The sequence below is a fragment of the Apteryx mantelli genome, chromosome 16 (genome assembly GCF_036417845.1).
Source record: "Apteryx mantelli isolate bAptMan1 chromosome 16, bAptMan1.hap1, whole genome shotgun sequence".
In the NCBI taxonomy this organism is placed as follows: domain Eukaryota; kingdom Metazoa; phylum Chordata; class Aves; order Apterygiformes; family Apterygidae; genus Apteryx; species Apteryx mantelli.
In genome coordinates this window covers 20,698,151-20,720,371 of record NC_089993.1, presented here as the reverse complement: position 1 = coordinate 20,720,371, position 22,221 = coordinate 20,698,151, and the positions used below count along the sequence as shown (strand labels likewise).

The window sequence follows — 22,221 nt, the reverse complement described above, 5'->3', positions numbered from 1 at the left end:
TAGGGCTGTATCCAGCTGTGAATGGCAGTGGTGTATCCAGCTGTGATGGCCAGGGCTGTGCCCAGCTGTGATGGATGGGGGTGTCCGGCTGTGGTGGACAGTGGTGTTTCCAGCTGTGATGGTCAGGGCTGTGCTCAGCTGTGGTGTATCCAGCTGTGATGGATGGGGGTATCCAGCTGTGGCGGGCAGTGGTGTATGCAGCTGTGGCAGGCAGCAGGGCGCAGTGCACAGGGCCGGGATTAACAGCAGGGATTAACAGCAGGGCCGTGCGTGGCGCTGCCGGAGGCGCGTTTCGTTCGGTTCCCTTTGCGTTAAGCGCCCTCCCGAGAGCTCCCCGGGGGAGGCTGCGGGCCCCGGCCGGGCAGCGGGTCTCTGCCGGGGAAAGGGCTCGAGGTCTGGCAGCGCGAAGCAAGCGCGGTGCCGGCACAGCACGCCGGGCATCCCGGGCCGCCGCCGCTGCGGGCAGGTGAGAGCTCGTGGTGCGGCTCCTGCCCGTGCCAGCCCAGGCTCCCGGTGCTCCCGCAGCCGCCGGAGCCCTGCTGCGAGCGTGCCGCGGCAGCGTCCCGCGAGCTTCCCCTGCATTATTTATACGGTCAAAATTGATCATAGGATGCTAATGGCTTTATTAGCATCCGAACGCAGCGCGGGCTCGTTACTTGGCGTGACCTTGGCGGCAGGAATAGAAATGTTTCCCTGCTGGACAGCGGCTGGGAAGGGCTGCCCGCCTTGGCACGGCCTCTGCCTCCGTGGACCTGCTGGGTGCCCCGGCTCCGGCGCCTCCGGGGCCCTGCTGGCCGGGAAGCCTCGCTGGCGCCAGGCACCTCCACGGCCGAGCGAGCGGGGGATTTATGGCGGGCTGGGGGCACCGAGCCGAGCCGCTGCGTAGCGTCGCCGGGTTAATTAAAGCCGCCCTGAACGTGAGGGTGGCCGCAGCCATCGGCGGGATGGTTGTGCCGCCCGCTCGCCACGCGGGAAAAGGCCGGTCGGGGCCGGGAATGCCTCGGATCCTGTGCAGCATCACTCCCGGCCCTCGGCAGCGCCCGGTGAGCTGCGTCAGGAGGGGTCGTGGGCGTCCTGCCGCGGTGCGGGAAGGCTGTGCCGGACGTGACCCCTGCCCAGTTGCGGCCCCAGGGACCCCGTGAGGTCCCCAGGGACCCCGGGGCTGGGTGGGCAGCGCGGCCCCGCAGCGACCGCCCGGGCTCTCCCTTCCCTGCCGCGATGGCTCGGGAAGCGCGGACAGGAAAATATCGCCGCTCTTGCCAGGGCTCCTAGTGCAACGAGCTTTCAACACCCGTTGTTTGCGTGGCAAACTCGTCTGCAAGGATATAATTAAGAGCAGCTATTTTTGATGCTTCCTTTATCTGGCAGCGCGCAGCGATGCCATTGCAGGATCCCCCCTCACCCACTGGGAGAGGTGCTCGGCTCCTCCGGGGCCGTCTTCCCTGCGTGGGCGCGGGAACGCGGCACCTGCGAGGCGCGGGAATGCGGCGCTCGCAGGGCGCGGGAACGCGGTGCCTGGAGCCGGGACTGGCCCCGCGGGGCCGCCCCGAGCCACGGCACCCGGCGTCTCCAGGCTCGTGGGGTCCCGCGTGTCCCGTCCCGGTCACCTCTGCGTCCCAGGGCCGATGCAGCCGGGGAGGGACCCAGGCGTCCTGCTGCCCCCAGGCTCTGAACAGGGAAGATTTGCAGGGATGGTGGGGATAGCAGGGGAGCAAGACCGCTACGGGGGGGGCAAAGAAAAGGGTCAGCAGGAGGCTTTGGGATTCAGCATGGCTCCGCGTGGGCTCCGGGGCTGCCTGCTCCCCACTAGCCCCTTCCCCGGGGTGCAGCACAGCGAGAAAACGAGCCCAAACCAGGCCGGGGGGGGGGGGAGAAACCCCTCCGACGTGGCGGCCTCGGCTCCGGCAGGACGCGAGGGTCGGCAAAGCCGCCGGGCTCGGCCTGCGGGTCGCTCCGTCAGGGGCTTCCCGCGGGCCCGGCGGCAGTGGCGGCCGTGCCGGGGAGGCGGCGGCGGAGGCTGCTGTGGGGGCCGCGACGGCTTTCCCCTCATTAAGGGGATGTTGATTTAGCGGAGGTTGGAGCCATCTGCTCGGAGCAGACGCCCGCTCCCCGCGAGCCGGCGCGTCGCCGCCGCGGTTTTCCAGGCGTTCCCGCGGCCGGGACCTGCTCCGTCAGCAGGGGCTTGGCGGGGCCCCGGTGCCGGGGATCCGTAGCGCTGGCTGTGCGCGCCGTGCAAACGCGGCGCGAACGGCACGCGCCGGCGCTAACGGGCGCTTCGCGGCCCGGCTGCCGGGAAGGGAGCCGTGGGCCAGGCTGGAGCGTGCCGCGTGCCGCGGGCTGAGCTTCGGGCGCTGTGCTGGATGCACGCGTGCGTTCGGCTAGCGCCAGGCCTTCGCCTAAGCAAAGGCATTTACGCGAGGAGGAGCTGGGATTCGCTCCCCGGGGCGGCGTTTGCGCGCGGCAGACGCTGTTTATAGCTGTGTCTATAGGAGACGTCTGCATCTCTGCACGCACGCAGCCGGTCCCGGCGCTGCCTCCTGCCCCGCGTCGGTCCTGCGCTTCCCTGCTCGGGACCCACTCGGGATGCGCGGGGGGACACCGGCACGGCTCCCGTGCGCCCGGGGCACAGGGGGTCCTGGAGGGCTGCAGCTCTGGCGGTGCTGGACACACGCATCCCCCTCTGCGCCCTGGCCAGGCCATGGCGAGGGCTGTGCCGATCCCGCCTTGGCACCGTCTGCCTGCGCCGGAGCAAAGGAGCGAGCGAGCGCGGGGCAGCGCCGTGCTGGGGGTGCCCCTGGGCTGCGGTGCTCGGCGGCCGCACTGCTGCCAGGCACCGGCGCCTGGCCCTGCTCCCGTCCGATGTGAGGCGCCGAGCGGGGCGGCCGCGCTGGCCAGGAGCACGGCCGCCTTTCCGTGCAGCCTTGGAGATGCCAAACTGGCTCGGTGGGGGCTGCGGGAATCTGTGTGGCAGGCAGCGGACCAAGGCAAGGGGGAGCCAGCGGCTCCCGAGCGGCCAGGGGAGCTGCTCACGATGGCTCCATTCCTCGAGTGCTTGGAGGAGAACGGCAAGCCCCGGCACTGGGTGTCCCTGTCCCTAACTGCCATCAGTAGGTTTCAGAATCAACGCCAGCTCCTGAAGCAGCCTCGAGGGACGTGTTGTTGCAGTTGGCACGGGCGCTTGCTGGAGCGCTCAGCACAGCCTGGCGGCAAAGGCCACCTCTTCCGCAGGTGCAGCGAGCCGCGTTTCCGTCAACTGGCCCGGCGCTATTTTGGCCGGAGCCGAGAGGCTGGCGGGCACCGTGAAAGCAGGAGACAGGCCAGCTGGGCACGGGGACGGGGCTTTTCCCGGGAAGCGTCTCCATGCAAACCCCCTCCAGCCCGGGCGGTGAGCCGCTGCGTCCCCGGGGAGCTGGTGTCCCCGATTTGGTTGCAAAGAAGCCGCTTTGGGTTTGAGACGGTTGATAATTAGTAGCTGCTCGTTGGGAAATGAGCGTTTAATAATCTATCGCTCTCTCGCTCTGACCTAACCCGCGGCGCGAAGCCTCCCCGGCGCGGGCGCCCGGCCCACGGCTGAGCCCGGCGCCCGGAGCCGCCCGGGAGCAGGGGACGGAGCGACGTGCCGGCGCTCCGGGCGCGGGAGGGCGCAGGGGCGTCCCCGGGGGCCGGGAGCTGGAGCGCGGCCCGGCTCCGGGGGGCGCGAGGCCGGAGGCGCGTTGGGTGCCCGCCCGGGGCCGCCGGCGCCGCCCGGGGCCTTTTGTCCGGGCGCTTTGCAGCTCGGAGGCGGCGCTGCCGCTCTCGTGGGAGCTGCGAGCTGGAGCGGGGCGGCGGAGCGGAAGCGGCTCTCAAAGGCCCCTTTGTGGGGTGCTGGCAGCCGCCTCGGCCCCGCGGGGGGGGCGGCCGCGCTCGGCTCCCGGCAGCACCCGCGTCTCCCCGGCGGGGCTGGGGGCCGCGGAGACCCCGCGGGGCTCCCGGCGCTGCTCGCTGCCCGGCGCTGCGCCGTGTTGCTGCTCCGCAGCCATCCGTCCCACGACCGTCTGTCCGCGCCGCCGTTAGCAATGTCCTGCTCGTCGGGCTGTCCGCTCCGGTAATGGAGCGGAGGAGGGAGCCCGTGCCCAGCCGGGGCGCCCTCTGCCCTCGGGGGTGTCCGGATCCCGGGTGCCCTCTGGGGTGCCCAGCGCCCGGGTGCTCTCCGGGATGTCTGGATCCCAGGTGCCCTCCGGGGTGCCCAGCGCCCCGGTGCCCTCCGGAGTGTCTGGATCCCAGGTGACCTCCAGGGTGCCCAGTGCCCCAGTGCTCTCCGGGATGTCCAGATCCCGGGTGCCCTCTGGGATGCCCAGCGGCCCGGTGCCCTTGGGGGTGTCCGGATCCTGGGTGCCCTCCGGAGTTTCTGGATCCCAGGTGCCCTCCAGGGTGCCCAGCACCCAGGTGCCCTCTGGAGTACCCAGATCCCAGGTGCCCTCCAGGATGCCCAGCGCCCTGGTGCCCTTAGGGGTGTCCAGATCCCGGGTGCCCTCTGGGATGCCCAGCACCCCGGTGCCCTTAGGGGTGTCCGGATCCTGGGTGCCCTCCGGAGTTTCTGGATCCCAGGTGCCCTCCAGGGTGCCCAGCGCCCAGGTGCCCTCTGGAGCATCCAGATCCTGGGTGCCCTCAGGGATGCCCAGTGCCCTGGTGCCCTTGGGGTTGTCCGGATCCGGGATGCCCCGCGCCCCGGTGCCTCCTGCCAGCCCTGGCACGGGCCAGCGCTCGGGGCTGGCTGCAGCCGCCGGCCCCTGTGCCGCAGCGCCCCGGGGTCGGGAGCAGGGTCGGTCCCGGCTCTGCCTGCGCTTCCCGGCCCCTCGGCTGCGGGCGCAGGGCTGCCTCATCTGCATGCAGATGGCCCCTCTCCTCCGCCAGCGGCTCTGCTCCTCCGGGCCGGGAATTTAAAATTCAATCAGGGCTTAACGTGCTCCGAGGAGCTCTAATTAAGCGCAGGCTCGCTTGCCACAGCGCAGGCCCGGCTTCGTTTGCTCGCTGGTCTCTGCTGCTGCGGCCAGGCCTCCGCGGCGCTGCAGCGATGCAACTGCCCGGGCCCGTGTGCCAGGGGCTGCACGGGACCCGGGGGGGCTGCGTGGGACCGGGGGGCTCTGCAGGACCCGGGGGGTGCAGACCCCCCGCCGGCCCGCTTGCAAGCCCGACCCCGAGCGGTGCTGCGGCACTAGCCACTGGCTTCCTCGCCCGGCCTCGCTGCCGGTTTTGGCGTGCCGCAGGGCCCCTCGCTGGCACCCGGGGGCTCACGGCCGCAGGGCACGGCGCCGTGCTCCCCCACCCCGGCCACCCGGCTCCGGGGGTCGTCGTTGTGCCTCTGCCAGCCCTTCGGCCTCCTTCCTCCTCCTCCTCCTCCTCCAGGGATGCGGGCTGTGGGGTTGCCATGGCAATTGCCGGATGCGTGCAAGGATGCAGGGCCGGATCCGGGCAAGCCGCGGGGTGCACGGGGCTCGCCGTGGGGCCACCCCGTGCTGCCGCCGCTCCCCTCCTCCTTGCTCCGGCGTGCGAGGACGAGCACTTTATCTGAAAAGCCCGAGCGGCGCTTGTGGGCAAACGGCATGGAGATCTGGCTCCGTCCTTCCTCCCGGTGCTAACTGGATCGCGCCGAGGCGTTTGGCTTCCCCGCGTGGCGGGAGCCGGGCGGGATGCACCGCTGCGGGAGCCGGGCTGCGCATGGGAGGACGCGGCCGGGTGCGCGTGCCGTGCCGGGCCCCTCGCTTGCTGCGCGCCCTCGCGCTCCCGTTAGTGCTGCCGCCTGCCCCGGGGCCCGGATTCACCCTGGGGCCTGGATTCGCCCCGGCTCGGCTCCAGCCTCGAGCCCGGCTGAGGCACGTGGCAGCACGGCTGAGCCACTGTCCCGGGCAGCAGCAGCAGCAGCAGCGATGCTGCTTCTCCCTTTTCCAGCCCGTTTCCCTTTGGGTTCCTCGTCGCTGAGCTCAGCAAGCCCAGGCTGCATGTGGGCACCAGCGCCGTTGCTGATGGGCCGCCCGAGTCGGGGAAACCCCACGCCACGTCCGGGGCTGAGCAGGGCGTTATTTGGGGCGTTATTCGGGGCCGGCTCTCGGGCAGGGTGAGCAGGGCGCTGGTCCCGAACAGAGCTGGGAGCTTTGAGCATCTCAGTGCCTGGCCCCTGCCGCTGCCCCGGCACTACCTCGGGGCGTGTTGCAGGAGGGCTTTCCTTCCCCTTTCCCCCCCCTTTTCCCCTTCTCCCCTGCTCCCCTTTTCCCCGGAGGTCATTGGTGCCTGCGGCCGCTGGAGCCGCTGCTGCGCAGCCGTGCCCAGGGCTTGCGGGACGGAGCAGCCCAGCGGAGCGCTCTGCTCACGGCGCTGCCGCCTGCAGCCCTGCTCCGGCCCGGCCGCTCTGCCGCGCTCTCGCTCCCAGAGTCTGGCCCCTGCCATTGCTTGGGGTGGGCTTTTTGCTGGCAGACCAGGACGTTAGCCCGTGTGGTCGGAGAGGACGAGCCCTGCTGCCTCCATCCCGCCAGGTGGGGTGGTGGGAGCTGTGCTGGTGCCCGTGGGAAAGTCCCGCAGCAGCCCCACAGGCTGCGTCCGAGCACGAGGCAGCAGATCCTGGCGCTGCCCCTCTGTCCCACGTCTGTCTCCTCCTTAACGCACTTTCCCCTTTCCTTCTCTCCCAGAGCTCCTCGGATCAGCAAAGAAAGTCAACGTCAACTTCCAAGACACTGACGGGTGAGTAGGAGCCCTGCTCCCGAGTGCCTGTGCCATGGGGCACGTTTGCCGTGGGGCGCAGTGAGCAGTGGTGCGCGTGCCCTGGTGGAGCGTGTGCCGCTGGTGCTTCTGTAGTGGCGTGCAGCGAGCAGGGACATGCGTGCCATCGGTTGCGTGTGCCAAGGCGTGCAGCGAGCAGGGACATGTGTGCCATCGGTTGCGTGTGCCGAGGCGTGCAGCGAGCAGGGATGTGCGTGTGCCGAGGCGTGCAGCGAGCAGGGACGTGCGTGCCATCGGTTGCGTGTGCCAAGGCGTGCAGCGAGCAGGGACGTGCGTGCCATCGGTTGCGTGTGCCGAGGCATGCGGCGAGCAGGCGTGCAGCGAGCGAGCAGGCGTGCACCACGGGGCAGTGCACAGCATGGGGCGTGCAGCGAGCCGGCGCAGCGAGCAGCAGAGCCGCATGCGTTCGTGAGGGTGCGCCGAGCTCTCTGGCGAGATGAAATCCAGCTCCCGGGAATGAATTGCTCATTATTGCTTCCTGGCAGGCTGCTTCCCCTCCGGCTCGGAGGGCCTCTTGCCGCAGAGCTGCCCCTGCAGGGCAGAGGCATCCCCTGCCGCAGGCAGCAGCGGGATTTGCCTCGGCCGGGACGCCTGCCTGCCCTGCCGGCTGCGTGCGGGGCTGGGTGCTCCCGGCACCCCGGGTGCTCCCGTAGGCGCCCGGCAGCCAGGGCCCTTCCCTGCTCCAGGCTTTGCTGCCGTCAGCCGCGCTGGGATCGGAGCAGGGAAGCGGGGCTCCCTCCGCTGCCTCTTAGCCGGGCTCTGCCTGCCTCCGTCCGTCCGCTTTGAAACGCGCCCGGAGGGGTCTGCAGGGAGCAGGCAGGGACGTCGGAGAGGGCAGCAAGCCAGAGCTGAAAGGAAAATTAATAGCTGTGAAAAGCAGGTTCGTTACCTGCCGGCCTCTTCCCCTCTCTGGCTGCAGGCTCCGGGTTCTGCCGGTGCTTTGTAGGCAACGGCCCCATGCCGGCTCCCGCGGGGCAGGAACGGACGGAGCCGACACCAGCCAGGCGGAGAGGAGGGGAGAGGAGAGCGGAGCCCCGCGCCGGGGGGAGGCAGCGCTGCCCGTGCCCGGCCCCGCGGCCGTGGGAGCTCCAGGGGGGCCGGGGCTGCGGAGGGGCTGCAGCGGCGGCGGGGTGGGAACGCAGCCGTGGGAAGGGCACGTGGGCGGAGAGGCTGGAGGGGGTTAGGAAAGGGGCTGCACATGCCAGGGACACACAGCCAGGCCTGCGGTCCCTCCTCATCCTCAGTGGCCGAGCGCCAGCACACAGCAGCCTCCTGCAGCCAGCAGAGCCCGGAGGGGAGCCAGGCCCTGCCGGGGGCTGGGAAGCCGCAGCGGGGCAGTGGGAGCAGGCGCCCGCTCGGCACCCACTGGCACATCCAGCTCCGCCAGCGTGGATGTGTGCATGCATGTGTGCATGCGCGGGTGCATGCAGGCGTGTGCCTGTGCAGCTGAGCGTGCACGTGCATGCAAGCGTGCAGGCGCGCGAGCATGCGGGAGTGCGAGTGCGTGGGCCGGTCGGGGAGCTGGGGCTGCCGCGCGGCGCGGGCCGGCTGTGCCGGGGGCGGGCAGGCTGCAGGGCGCTCACACCGGGGCGACGCGAGCAGCGTGAGGGGTCACGTTGCCCCACGAACCCCCTTGCGCCACGGCTGCAGGCGATGGGTGCTCGCTCCCAGCGAGGGACCGGCTTGCTCAGCTGCCCCCGGGGCCGTGCCTCGGTTTCCCTGTCTCTCTGCTGTGCTTGCTGCCCCCCCGGCCGGCGGGTGCTGCGGGCAAGCGGCGCGCTGGTCCCGCTCCCGTTTGCACTGGGGCCGCTGCCTCACGCGGCCTTCGCAGGCGGCTCCGCCGTGCACCGCGGGAGCCCCCGAGGCAGCCCGGGGCAGGGCCGCGTGTTGCACCGTCTTGAGCCCTTCTGCACAGGGCGCTGGAGCGGAAAACGCTGACGTTTCCCAGGCAGACGTTTGGGATCAGCCTCCAGAGCGAGCTGCCTGGTTGCATGCAGGGCCCGGCCCTGGCTCCGCTTCCCAGGCCAGCATGGCAGCTCCTGTGCTCTGGGCTCCCCTGCGAGGGATGCCCAGGCTCCTGGTTTAGCCGGCTGCGGTGCAATGCAGCCATCTGGCACCGACCGTGCCGCTGGGTAGAAGTGGGTCAGGCAGGGAGGGCAGTGCGCCGGCGGCTGCCTCCCCCTGTGCACTCAGGCCTCCCGCCCCACACCCGAATTCGCCCCCTGCCCTCGGACTCCGGTGCCTTGGGGCCACAGCGGCTGCAGGGGGATGTTTTGCTGGCACCGGCCTCTCACCCACTTCCCCAAAGCAAGGCAGCCAGCTGCTCCGCTCCCCTTTCCAAGGGCAAAGCTTTGGACTTCCCCGCAGCCCGGTCCCCAGCGTCCTGCCAGCGGCTTCCCAGGGTCTCCTCCGGATGCCGGCGCTGGGTTGCACCGCGCCGGGCAGGGGAAGCCCCTCCTGTGGATGCAACACCCCGGGAGAAGCTGAATGCAGTGATGGCATGAGAGCGAGCGTCGCCTCTCTCCCAGCATGTGGCTCGGCCGGCCGCCGCTGCGGACGGCAGCGCTTCCTCTGACACCTGCCCGCGGGATGCTCAGCCGGGGGAGCATCGCCCAGGCGGCTCCGGGGGCTGCGCGAGGCTCGGCGGCCCCGCGGGAGCCCGCTCACGCAGCCCTCGCCCCCAGGTTCTCCGCTCTGCACCATGCGGCGCTCAACGGGAACACGGAGCTCATCGCGCTGCTGCTGGAGGCGCAGGCTGCTGTGGACATCAAGGACAATAAAGGCGAGTGCCCGCGGCTGCCGGGGAGAGTGGCCGGCGCCGGCACGGCACGGCACGGCAGGGTGGCCGCTCCATGCCGGCGCCCCGCGCTCACTGCCGTGCTCGTCCCGCCTGCCCGCAGGGATGCGGCCCTTGCACTACGCCGCCTGGCAGGGCAAGAAGGAGCCCATGAAGATGGTGCTGAAAGCGGGCTCCTCGGTGAACATCCCCTCGGACGAAGGGCAGATCCCCCTGCACCTGGCGGCGCAGCACGGGCACTACGACGTGGTACGGCGGCGGGGCACCGGGGCTGCCGGCGGGGCCACGGCGCGGCCGTGCTCCCCGCTGCGCCCGCGGCGCGCTCAGCCCTCCCTCTCACCCCCAGTCCGAGATGCTGCTGCAGCACCAGTCCAACCCCTGCATCATGGACAACTCGGGGAAGACGCCGCTGGACTTGGCGTGCGAGTTTGGCCGGGTCGGGGTAAGTGCTTGCAACGCCGGGCCCTCCGCAAGGCAAGTTGGGCAGCGGGAGGGGAGGTGCCGGAGCGGCCGGCGGGGTGGCCCCAAGGGGGGGGGATGCGGTGCTCCAGCTGCGGGGCAGCTCCCCAGCCCTGCTGCCCCGGATGCCAGCAGCCAGTCGCTGCTTTTGCCCATGGTGCACCCGCATCCCGGGGCTGGGAGAGCTGCCCTGCCCGGAGCAGCTGCAGGGATGCAGCGCCGGGGCTGCAGGGATGCGGGGCTGGGAGGGGGGGGATGCGGGGCCGTGGGGCCGCGAGCCGCCCCGCAGCAGCGCCGCCGGGCCCCGGAGCCGCGGCAGGCAGCTGAGCTGTCTTTGCAGCCCTGCTCCGTCTGTGTTTGCTGATCCAGGTGGTCCAACTGCTCCTGAACAGCAACATGTGCGCGGCGCTGCTGGAGCCCAAGCCCGGGGACGCCACCGACCCCAACGGCACCAGCCCCCTGCACCTGGCGGCCAAGAACGGCCACATCGACATCATCCGGTGAGCGCCGGCCCCGCGGAGGGCTCGGGGAATGCGGGGGCGCTCGCGGTGCCGGGCGCCGCGCTGACCCTCCCCGCGTTCCCCCCCCCAGGCTGCTGCTGCAAGCCGGCATCGACATCAACCGGCAGACCAAGGCGGGCACGGCGCTGCACGAAGCCGCCCTCTGCGGCAAGACGGACGTGGTGCGGCTCCTGCTGGACGTAAGGGCCCCCCCCCGTCCCCCCTCGCTGCACGGCCGGGACCGTGGCGCCCCGGGGCCGGGCAAGCGCCGCCGGCCGCGGCCGCCCTCTCCCGAGCGCCCTCTCCGCCGTTGCAGAGCGGGATCAACGCCCACGTCAGGAACACCTACAACCAGACGGCCCTGGACATCGTCAACCAGTTCACCACCAGCCAGGCCAGCAAGGAGATCAAGCAGATGCTGCGGGGTGAGCGCCGCGCCGGCGGCTGGCAGCCTCGCGGGGGGGGGGGGGGGGGGGAAAGCCGGGGCGTCCCGGCGGGGGGGGGCCGCCGCCGCCACGCCGCCCGCTCTGTCCCCGCAGACGCCTCGGCCGCGCTGCAGGTCAGGGCCGTTAAGGACTATTGCAACAACTACGACCTGACCAGCCTCAACGTGAAAGCCGGCGACGTCATCACCGTGAGTCCCGGGGGGGTGGGGGGGGCTCCGCGCCCCGCGCAGGCGGCCGCGGCCCTGCGCTCACCCCGGCTCCCGCGCAGGTCCTGGAGCAGCACGCGGACGGGCGGTGGAAAGGCTGCATCCACGACAACCGGACCGGCAACGACCGCGTGGGCTACTTCCCCTCCAGCCTCGTCGAAGCCATAAGCAAGCGAACAGGCAAATACCCCCGCGCACCCCCCCACCCCCACCCCAAGGACCCCGGTGTGGGGCTGCTCCAGCCCCGGGAGCTCCGGTCTGCTCCGCTCCGGCCGGCTGGAAGCGCGGGGGCCGGGGCGCTCTGTGCATGGGGGCGGCGCGGCGGCTCGCGGAGGGCGCCGGACCCTGCGCCGGGGCTCGGGGCAGGGACGGTCCCTGCAGCCTCGCGCGGTGCTGGGGACCAGCTCCGGTCCATCCGGTCCCGGCAGGCTCCGAGGGGGCGCACGGCGCCCGCACGGCACCTTTGCAGGCAGCGGTCGAAGGCACCGCACGGATCGGCGCGCTCCGGCACGCGGCGCTCCGGGGCCCACGTGATCCCAGTGCACAGGGCTCTGGCGGCATTTCCGCGGCGCGGGCAGGGAACGGCAGCGCTCACGTCAGGCGCGGAGGGAGCCAGCGGTGCCGGCAGCCACGGCGTGTGCGAGGGGCTTGGGCGCTGGCCGCCGGCCCTCGGCTGCGGGGACACGGGCTGTGCCCCCGCCGCAGGGACGTCCCCGGTGCCGAGCTCGCCCGCGGGGCCGGCTCCGCACGGCGGCTGCAGGGGCGTTCAGCTTCGTCTCGCACAGAGGTGGTGCAATCAGGTGCCGCTCCGAAAGCCTCGCGCGATGGGGCCGCGGGCAGCGGGGAGGCAGCACGGAGGCTGCCCGGAGGCTTTGCCGGCTGGGCACGGCGGCGCCGCGTTTGTAGACCCTGCGACTGCCCAGCTCCGGCTCCGGCTGTCCCCCGGTGCTGCTGCCCGGCAAAGGGCCGCATGGAGCGCAGGGCTGCCCCGGTGCCCTGCCCGGCCGCGCCAGGCCCCCGCTGCTGCTCCCTGCTCCGGCTCCTCCTTTGGCATCGGTTGGGTCTCGGTTCCGGCTTCTCCACGTTTCCTCACCCTCTCCTTTCGTTTGCTGCTTTTTTTTTCTTTCTTCTTTCTTTTTTTTTTGCTTTTTTTTTGGTGGCGCTGGACTTGTCTCTATTATTTTGATTCTTTTCATTTTGTCTCTTGTTATGTTTTATTATCAGGTTCATGGGAGACTGTAACAATCCCCCAACAGTACCAAAAGATCCCGCTCCCGGCTTTCGGGGCTGCTGTGCTAAACGGTGACGCCTCGTCCCATCCGTTCCATTCCCTGCCTCCACCTCCACCTCCACCACCACATTCCCATCAGACTCTTTTCAGTTCCTTTGGCTATCACAGGCTCTCCCCTAGCAGTGCCGACGAGCCGCGTTACGGACAAGGTAGTTCACCGCTCGCTTCATACTCTCGATGGATTTCTTTCTTTCTTTTTTGTTTGTTTTTTTTAATGTGTATATTTATTCTTTTCTTTCTGTTTGGCTTCTCTCCCCTTTGCCTTGGTGCCTGCCGTGTGTTTGCACACAGGTGCGTGAGTGTGCGTGCAGGAGTGTGCGTGTGCGTGCAGGAGTGTGTGTGCACGTGTGCGCACATGTGTGTGTGCGTGCATGCAGGCGTGTGCATGCAGGTGTGTGTGTGCATGCGGATGTGTGTGCAGGTGCGTGCACGTGTGCGTGTGCATGCAGACCTGTGCGTGCAGGCGTATGCACGCGTGTGGGTGCGTGTGCATGCCAACAGCCCCCTCCCTTGCACTTCCCTCACCAGAGCTGCTGCGGCGATAGCATGGCGTGCGGCTCGGCTGGGGCACGTCCTGGCCCCCCGGCCCGGTGCAGGCAGCCCTGCTGCCAGGCAGCGCCAGGGCAGCGCCGTGCTCCCGGCCGGCTGCGCGCGCTCTGCCCCGGCCCCGCTCCCAGGAGGGCCCAGGCGTGAGGGCAGGTCAGGACGTGGAAAAGCGCCGAGGGTACGGCAGCCCCGGGGTGCCGGGGGCGCCCGGTCCCATGCAGCCACAACCTCTGGGATGGAAAGCGGCATTCAGTGCCCAGTGAGCGTCTCTAATCACCGCGGCCGGGGTGCATCACACTGGCCCCTGCCCGGGCGACGCGGGAGCTGCGGCGCTCGTAGCGGGAAGCAGCTTTGGCAGCAGGAGTGTTGCTGCAGTCGGGGTGTTCGGTGCAGGGCGCTCGTCTGCTGCGCCACGGGGTGCGCGGCAGCGCGTGCCCTAAGCACCCCATGCACAGCGCAGGGCCAGGCGGCTGCTGCCTCCGGTGCAGCGGCAGGGCAGGGCGCCCCGGTTGCATTCGGAGGGTGCCAGGCTGGCGCCGCTCACCCTGAGCTGCTCCTTCAGCGACAGGGACCGGAAAGCAAAACTTCCCCCGAGGATTTCCCGGTGCGTTGGGCCACGTGGGGCGCAGCGGGCTGCTCCGGCCGGCCGCGGCTCGCGCGGAGCCGGCGCCTCCCAGCCTGCCGGAGACGCGGTCATTGGCTTCCAGCTCGCGCGCCACCGGTGAATTTATCACCTTGCACCATCTGCCCTGCGCTGCAGCCCGGCCGCTCGCTGCGAAAGCGCCTTAATGAATAAAAACAGCAGCTGCAGCGGCTGGGCGGGAACGCACAGCACGGGCCTGCCGCAGGGATGCGCGGGGGCTGCAGGCCGGCCCCGCGGCCCCCGCCGCCACGGGGGGCTTGGGCGCCTCGCAGGAGAGCCGTGCTGCTGCCCGCAGGCGCCGTGCTGGAGCAGCGTGCTGGTGGAGGGTGCTGTCGGGGTGCAACTCGAGCCGGGTCCCTCTCGCCCAGCACCGGTGCGCCACGGGGACGGGGCTCCTGGGGATGGTGCCGGTGTCCCTGTGCAGCGCCGCGCCGGGGTTTCATCCCCGTCCTGTGGGTGCCCCGGGGCTGCGGGTCGCCGCTCGCCGTGCCGCACTGATGCCAGCCCGCGCGTGCCGCCGCTGCTGCCCCGTGCCCGGCGCGCCGGGGCTGGCCCGGCCAGGCGGCTCACGGCCGCTCTCTCTGCTCTGCCACCAAGGTTCCCGCGGGGCCGACGTGAGCCCGTCCCACCTCTCGCCCTCGCAGGGCGGATCGGCCGCCGCGCCGGCTCCCGCCGAGGAGATCTGGGTGCTGCGGAAACCCTTTGCAGGTACGGCGACCGTGCCGGGGGACAGAGGTGGCCCGGTGCTGCTGCCGCGCGAGCCTGACGCCGTCTCCCCTCCCGCGCGCAGGTGGCGACCGCAGCAGCCTGGGCAGCACGGGCAGCGTGGCCAGCGCCCGCAGCTCAGGCAGCGGGCAGAGCGCCGGCAGCGGGGCGCACGCCCTGCACGCCGGCTCCGAGGGCGTCAAGGTAAGGCTGCTCCCGGGGCAGGCACGCTCGGGGCACAGCTGCGCACGGCTCCCGCCCTCGGCACCGGCTGCGCGGCGGGAGTTTGCTGTCCTGGCAGCCGCTGCGATGGGTCCCACCGTGGCCGTCACCAGCCAGCCCCCGTCACCCGGTGGGGCCTGAGCCCTGCGTCCCTGCACTTCCCTGCGTGTCCCTGCGCATCCCGCCCAGGCTGCAGGCCCCTTGGCAGCGCAGCATCCGGCCGCGGCGCAGTCGTGTAGCTCTGCTGCCTCTCGGAGGGTGCCTCTCTGCACTGCACGCTGCCCTCGGCGCGCTGCCCCGTGCACGCTGCGCGCTGCCCCCTGCGCCTTGCCCAGCGCCCGGTGCAGGCGCGCGCGCCACACGCTGCCATCTGCCCGCTGCGCGCAACCCGCGGCGATGCCCTCTGCACCCGGCGCGTCACCCGCTGCCAGCGCTCGCCTGGCAGGCGCTGCCGGGCCTGCGCCAGGCTGCATCCGAGTGTCGCGGAGCCGCAGGCTCCCGCCGCCCGCGAGGCACCATATGTGCTGCGAGCGGTGCCGCTCTCCCCGCCGCCGCAAGCCGCTGCGCCCCTCCCTGCCCGCCCGCGCCTCCGGGCTGCAGCGCGGCGGCGGCGGCGGCAGCAGCAGCGGCGGCGGCAGCGCGGCCCCCCGGCCCCCCGCGGCCCCCCGCCCGCCCCCCGCCTCACTCGCGGCTCTGCTCCCCCTCTCCTCTCCTCTCGGTGTGTTTTTTCAGCTGCTGGCAACGGTCCTTTCCCAGAAGGCTTCTGCGCAAGAGACTGCCGTGGGCGATGGGCCGGCCAAGGCGCAGGACATCCCCGCAGGTGCGTGGCGCCCGGCGGCCCCGCTGCTCGCGGCAGCGCTAGCCCCGGCCCTGCCGGGGAGCCGGGGATTTGCCTTTTGTTTTTTTTGTTATTATTGCCACGGCACCGGTCGCAAGAAGAAAACGTGTGGGTAAAAAATGACTCTCTCGCCTTTCGGCTGCTGCCAGGCCTTCTCCTGCCTCGGTTAGTGGGGGCACCGGCGGGGTGGGAGGCGGGTGGGCAGCGGGCCGGGAGCGCTCCGGCCTGGCCCCTTCCCTTCCCTTCCCTTCCCGGCACCTCGCCAGCCGGGGCCGTGGGCTCCACCGCTGCCCGCGTGCCGGCGGTGCCCGGCTGGGCTGCCCGCACGGGGGGGTGCACACGTGGGCGATGCTCGCGTGGGGGATGCACACACCGGGGGATGCACGCACTGGGGGGTGCCGGGGGTGCGGGGATGCACACGCCGGGGGGATGCACATGCTGGGGGGGATGCACGCACCGGAGGGATGCACGCACCGGAGGGATGCACGCACCGGGGGGATGCACACATGAAGGGGTCGCACACTGCAGCGAGGGGAGAGGGTTGCTCCTGTCGGCCGGTGGAAAGCTCCAGGCAGAGGTTCCCAGACAGCCCGCGTGACCCCTTGGGAAGGCTGCCGGTGGCGGCCGGCCTCGGCCTCGGGCTGGGAGCTGTGGGGCTACCAGGGCCCCTCCAGCGGGGTGACGAGGACGGGGCAGTCGTGCAGAGCCCGCCGTCCCCGGCTGGGGTCCTTGCCGGAGGGGACAGCAGTGGGGCGATGCCTGGCTTTGCGGCACAGCCAGAGGAGCGGAGACCGGCGGGTCTGGGCAGCGGGATCCGCTCAGGCCGCGGCCTTGGGGGACACGAAGCGCTGGGGCCGGACGGGCCCGGGGCCCGGTGCAAGCTGCTGCCTCGCTGCGATGCCCCGGGTGAGCCCGGCGGCGGGCAGGCGGGCGGCTGCGATATCGCTCCCGCACAGGAGCTTTGCCCCCGGCACGGAGAGGCCGGAGCTCGGGGGAGCCCAGCAGCCGCCGGGGGCTGCAGCACGGGGATTCGGCTCGTGCGCACCGGGGCCAAGACGCCTTCGCGGGATGCAGCGGGGCCCAGCGGCCCTCACCCCGCCGAGCACAGGGCCCAGCCGGGAGCTGGCACGGCACTGCCGTGCCCGCGCTGGCTCCGCGGGGCCCCCGGCCCCGCGCTGACGGGTCCCTCTCCGCCCCAGGTTCGTCGCGGACGCAGAGCGTGGCCAGCTCCCCGTACGCCCCGCAGCCCCCAGCTGAGCAGCAGCTGAAGAAGATGGAGCCGGTGTCGGAGGGGAAGGTGAGCGCAGGGCTCGGCAGAGCGCGGGAGGGGAGCCGGGGGGTCCGGCAGGGAGCTGGCGGGGGGAGCGCGGTGCCACGGGGCAGCCCTCGTCGTGCACCGGCCCTCGTTGTGCACCGGCCCTCGTTGTGCACCGGCCTCGTCGTGCACCCTGCATCCGTGCGGGAGCTGTGAGTCACCGGCGTGAATCATCCCTGCGGCTTCCGGGGCCGCTGCCAGCTGCACCAGCCTCCCGCCGCCCCAGCCCTGGGGACGCGCCTGTCCCCTGGGATGTGCCGTGCAGGGCGGCCCAAGCCGCTCGGTGCCGGCTCCAAGCCAGGAGCCTGCCGCCAGCTCATGCGCTGGTCCAGGGGCAGCCCATCGTGCCAGGGGTCCCCGTCTGGTGTGCACCCCGGAGCAGCCGGGAGCCCCGGGCTCCCCCACCGCGCTGCCTCCGCGGAACATCTGCAAACGCAACCAGGCCATGAGCTGTGTCCCAGCCGCTGCGGCCCGGGGGCTGCCGGCGGGCGTTGGGGCGCGCGGCGCGTCCCGGGAACACGGCAGGGCCGGGCGCGGGCAGCCCTGAGCCGTGCCCCTCGCTAGAGCTCGGAAGCCGTGTACCAGTGGCTGTGCAAGTTCCAGCTGCAGCTCTACGCGCCCAACTTCATCAACGCCGGCTACGACATCACCACCATTAGCCGCATGACGCCAGAGGTGAGGCCGCGGAGCCAGGGCCGGGCGCGGGGAGGGGGGCCGGGCCGGTGGCGGTGACCCACCTTTCCGCCCTAGGACCTCACGGCCATCGGCGTGACCAAGCCAGGGCACCGGAAGAAGATCGCCTCCGAGATCAACAACCTCAACATCCCCGAGTGGCTCCCGGAGTACAAGCCGGTAAGGGCTGTGCCGGTCCCTGGACCTGCCCGGGTCCCCGCTGTCCCCCCCAGCCCCGCGGCCCCGGCGAGGGGCTGCGCAGGGGGAGGCGACGCCAGGCGCTGGCTCACGCTCCCAGATGGTGCCCGCATCCCACGGCTCCCAGCGCTGCGCGCGCATGTCTGCTGCTGACAGCTCGGGGGCTGGCGGGCTGGCGCCAGCCGTCACCACTTGGATGTGACACTGCATGTTCCTCCCCGACATCTCACCCTGCACCAGCGCGGCCGGGGGGGTGGGGGGGGGGACCTGCCCCGGGGAGGGGACTGGAAACAGTCCAGGGGGTCCTGGGAGCAAAGGGATGACCTGGGGATGGAGGAACTCCCTGGGGGCCATCCCGGCTGGAGGAGGCACCTGCCCGGGACAGGGTGCACCACGGGGTTGGTGCTCAGCCCAAGCCATGCAAAGGGGCAGCCGGGAGCCGTTGGCGGGTTATAACCTGTCCTCCCGCACAGGCCAACCTGGCCCTGTGGCTTTCCATGATCGGCCTCTCCCAGTACTACAAGGTGCTGGTGGAGAACGGCTATGAGAACATCGACTTCATCACGGACATCACGTGGGAGGACCTGCAGGAGATCGGCATCACCAAGCTGGGTAAGGCCCAGCCCCTCGTCACCGTGCGCCCCAGCTTCTCCCCGTTCCTTGGCCGTGGCCGGGGCTTGGCATCCGGGGCCAACCCTCGCCGTGGTCCCCCTGACGCCGCGTGCCATCCCCAGGCCACCAGAAGAAGCTGATGCTGGCAGTGAAGAAGCTGGCGGAGCTGCAGCGGGCCGAGTTCGGCAAGTACGAGTCGGGGACGCTGAAGAAGAAGGCGCCGCCGCCGTCGCCGGAGGTGCTGGCCATCGAGTCGCCGCCCCCGGAGCCGCCCGAGTGCCAGTCGCCCAAGATGACCACCTTCCAGGACAGCGAGCTCAGCAACGAGCTGCAGGTGGCCATGACGGGCTCGGGCGAGGGCCCCGAGGAGCCGCCCGAGAAGCAGGCCAACCACGTGGGCCACGTGCGGGAGGCCTCCGGCTACCGCTCGCCCTCGGGCCGGCACGCGCCGGACAGCGGCCTGGGCAGCCGGGCCAAGCACATGAGCAGCTCGCAGGAGCTGCTGGGCGACGGCCCCAAGGCGCCCAGCGCCGCCATCTCCAAGAGCCAGGAGTACCTGGCGGAGGAGGCCAAGGAGGGCCCGCCGGCGCCGCCCAAGGAGGTCCGGCCCCTGCGGCACGGCCACCCCGTCAAGCGCGCCAGCGTGCCGCCGGTGCCCGGCAAGCCCCGGCAGTCCTTCCCGCCCTCGGCCGCCGGGCACTTCACGCCGCCGCAGACCCCCACCAAGCCGCGGCCCGCCTCCCCCCAGAGCCTGCTGGTGCCCCACGCCACGGCCAAGGTGAAGCCCACGCCGCAGCTGCTGCCGCAGGCCGAGCGCCCCATGTCGCCCCGCTCGCTGCCCCAGTCGCCCACCCACCGCGGCTTCGCCTACGTGCTGCCGCAGCCGGCGGAAGGCGAGGGGCCGCCGCCGGGGGTGCCGGTGCTGCCCGTGTCGGTGCCCGTGCTCTGCCTGCCGCCGCCGGGCGAGGGCGAGGGCGAGGAGGAGCCGGGGCGGCCCAAGAAGCGGGCGCACAGCCTCAACCGCTACGCCGTCTCCGACAGCGAGCAGGAGCGGGACGAGCTGCTGGTGCCGGACGCGGGGCCCTACGCCACGGTGCAGCGCCGCGTGGGCCGCAGCCACTCGGTGCGGGCCCCCTCGGGCGCCGACAAGAACGTCAACCGCAGCCAGTCCTTCGCCGTGCGCCCCAAGAAGAAGGGGCCGCCGCCGCCGCCGCCCAAGCGCTCCAGCTCCGCCATGTCCAGCGCCAGCATGGCCGAGGACTTCCCCAAGGAGGGCGAGGGCGAGGCGGCGGCCGGCCCCGCCGGCGAGGACGACGAGGCCCGGCAGGGCTACCGGGAGCAGCGGCGGGCCAGCGACTTCGGGGGCAGCGTGGACACGGGCAGCGCGGGCAGCGTGAAGAGCATCGCCGCCATGCTGGAGATGTCCTCCATCGGCGGCGGGGCCCGGGCGCTGGCCTTGCAGAAGCCGCACGGGGCCGGCGGGCCGGGGCCGGCCAAGGGGCCCGATGGCTACTACCTGCAGCCGGGGCCGCCGCCGGGCAGCCCCGAGCGGGCCCGCGTGGCCACCGTCCTGGCCACGGTGAAGCACAAGGAGGCCATCGGGCTGGACGGGGAGGTGGTCAACCGGCGCCGGACCATCAGCGGCCCCGTCACCGGGCTCATCGCGGCCGCCCGCCGGGAGCGCTCCGACAGCGTCAAGTCGGACACGGGTGCGGACGGCCCCGCGGAGCGGCCGCGGGCCGAGCGCGGGGGCTCGCCGCGCAACGGCTCCTCGGAGAGCCTCCCCTTCGCCGAGGAGGGCACCCTCACCATCAAGCCGCGGCCGCGGCCCCTGGGGCCGGCCCGGCCCGAGGCGGGCGAGGGGCTGCCGCCCGCCCACCGCCACGGCGACCTGGCCAAGGTGGAGGCCAGCGCCACGCTCAAGCGGCGCATCCGGGCCAAGCAGAGCCAGCAGGACAGCGTCCGCTTCATCCTCACCGAGTCGGACACCGTCAAGCGCCGGCCCAAGGCCAAGGACAAGGAGGCGGCGCTGGAGCCTTCGCCGCTCGCCGTCTACCAGAACGGCACCGGCACCATCAAGCGGCGGCCGGGGGCTGAGCCCGGCGGGGCCGAGCCGCCGCCGACCCCGCCGCCCGCCGACGGCCCCGAGCTCGCCCCGCCGCCTGCCGCCGAGCCCAAGAGGCCCTTCAAGCCGCCGGTGTCGCCCAAGCCCGTGCTGACGCAGCCGGTGCCGAAAGCCCCCGGGCCGCCGGCCCCCAAGAAGGCGCCCATCCCCGGCCCCGGCAGCCCAGGTAGGTGCCCGGCGGCGGCGGCGGCAGGAGCCGGCTGCCCAGGGTCCGCGCCCGGCACCGCTGCCTCGCCCCACGCCCGCCCCCTTCTCTCCGCAGAGGTGAAGCGGGTCCACGGCACGCCGCCCCCCGTGTCCCCCAAGCCGACGCCGCCCCCCACGGCGCCCAAGCCCCCCAAGCCCCACGCCGCCATCCAGTCGGTGAGCGCCGGCTCCACGCCGTCCCCGTCGCCCGCCAAGCAGCTGGGCGCCGCCATCAAGCCTTCGAGCACGCCGCCCTCGCTCTGCTCCAGCCCCGCCAAGCCCCTCTCGCCCGGCGGGCCGCCCCAGCAGGTGCCGGTGAAGCCGCCGCGCTCCGCCATCGCCGGCCCCTCCGTCGACGCCGCCAGCTCCGAGATGGCACACCAGAAGCTGGAGGAGACCAGCGCCTCCTTGGCCGCCGCGCTGCAGGCCGTGGAGGAGAAGATCAAGCAGGAGGACAGCCAGGCGGCAGAGTAAGGGCGGCGGCGGCGGGCGCAGGGCCGGGTGGTCGGTCGGCTGGGGCGCGGGGGGAGCTGGGGACGCCACTGGACCCCGGGGAAGGGCTCGGGGCTGGCATTGCTCTGCCGAGCTGCAGGGGAACGGTGGGGGCGATGGGGCTCGTGAGGCTGCGAGGGATGGGGGACCTGGTTGGGGCACGGTGCTGGAGCACCCCAGGAATGGGGGACCTGGTTGGGACATGGCACCGGAGCACCCCGGGGATGGGGGACCTCGTTGGGACACAGTGCTGGAGCACCCCAGGGATGGGGGCTTGGTTGGGACATGGTGCTGGAGCACCCCGGGGATGGGGGACATGGTTGGGACATGGCACCGGGGCACCCCGGGGATGGGGGACCTGGTTGGGACACTGCGCTGGAGCACCCCAGGGATGGGGGACTTGGTTGGGACATGGTGCTGGAGCACCCCAGGGATGAGGGACCTGGTTGGGACACAGCACCAGAGGACTATGGGGTTGGGGACCCTCATTGGGACCCTGCTGGAGTGCCACAGGGCTGGGGGACGATGGGTGACACTGTGCCAGAGCACCATGGGGCTGGGGGGGGGGGGGGGGGAACATTGGATGGCACCATGTTGGAGCGCCGTGGGACCGGGGGACACTGTGCCGGAGCGCCATGGGGCTGGAGCAAGCGGGGGACCCCGGGGCAGGGTACTGTGGCATGGAGAGGGGGTGATGGGGGCCACGGGCCCCCGTGCGCGGCGCTGAGCCGGCTCCGTGGCTCGCCCCAGCTCCGCCGTGGAGTCGAAGAGCACCGTGAGCATCCTGGACGACATCGGCAGCATGTTCGACGACCTGGCGGACCAGCTGGATGCCATGCTGGAGTGAGGGGCAGGCGGCCCCGGCCAACCTCAGGGCTCACGTGGGCACAAGGGCACAGCGACGCCCCCCCCCCCCCCCCGGCCGTCCCCGCTGTACAGCCCGTCCGTCCCCTCCGCACCTCCCATCCCTCGGGGTTTGCACAAAGAAGAAGATACCTCAGGATTGTGCTCACGGGCTCGGCGCCCGCGCGCCGCCGCCGCCGCCGCCGCGCCAAGCCTCCGGCAGGACTCCACTTTGCAGAAGCAAAAAAAACAAACAAAAAAGCAGCAGAAGAAACAAAGCAACACGATCCAGACCGAAACGCCTCCCTCCCTCGCCGGGTTTTGGGGTTGGGGGGGGTGTCTGGGTTTTCTTTTCATCTCTACCTACCTGCC

At 72.0% G+C, this 22,221-nt stretch overlaps 1 protein-coding gene across 1 annotated transcript in view; it reads left to right on the top strand.

Annotated features, from left to right (window-relative positions):
- The window catches only part of CASKIN1 (CASK interacting protein 1), a 30,000-nt gene extending 8,145 nt beyond the window's left edge, over positions 1-21,855 (top strand). The window contains exons 2-21 of the mRNA XM_067306077.1: positions 6,663-6,714; positions 9,438-9,535; positions 9,654-9,799; positions 9,897-9,992; positions 10,379-10,509; positions 10,601-10,709; positions 10,826-10,934; positions 11,049-11,143; positions 11,224-11,341; positions 12,386-12,601; positions 14,239-14,349; positions 14,432-14,550; positions 15,301-15,388; positions 16,606-16,703; positions 17,286-17,396; positions 17,472-17,573; positions 18,065-18,203; positions 18,326-20,494; positions 20,591-20,984; positions 21,757-21,855. Of these exons, the coding sequence (XP_067162178.1) occupies positions 6,663-6,714; positions 9,438-9,535; positions 9,654-9,799; positions 9,897-9,992; positions 10,379-10,509; positions 10,601-10,709; positions 10,826-10,934; positions 11,049-11,143; positions 11,224-11,341; positions 12,386-12,601; positions 14,239-14,349; positions 14,432-14,550; positions 15,301-15,388; positions 16,606-16,703; positions 17,286-17,396; positions 17,472-17,573; positions 18,065-18,203; positions 18,326-20,494; positions 20,591-20,984; positions 21,757-21,853 (4,598 nt within the window). The 3' untranslated portion in view covers positions 21,854-21,855. The remainder of the gene's footprint in view (positions 1-6,662; positions 6,715-9,437; positions 9,536-9,653; positions 9,800-9,896; positions 9,993-10,378; positions 10,510-10,600; positions 10,710-10,825; positions 10,935-11,048; positions 11,144-11,223; positions 11,342-12,385; positions 12,602-14,238; positions 14,350-14,431; positions 14,551-15,300; positions 15,389-16,605; positions 16,704-17,285; positions 17,397-17,471; positions 17,574-18,064; positions 18,204-18,325; positions 20,495-20,590; positions 20,985-21,756) is intronic.
- The last annotated feature ends 366 nt before the right edge of the window (positions 21,856-22,221 follow it).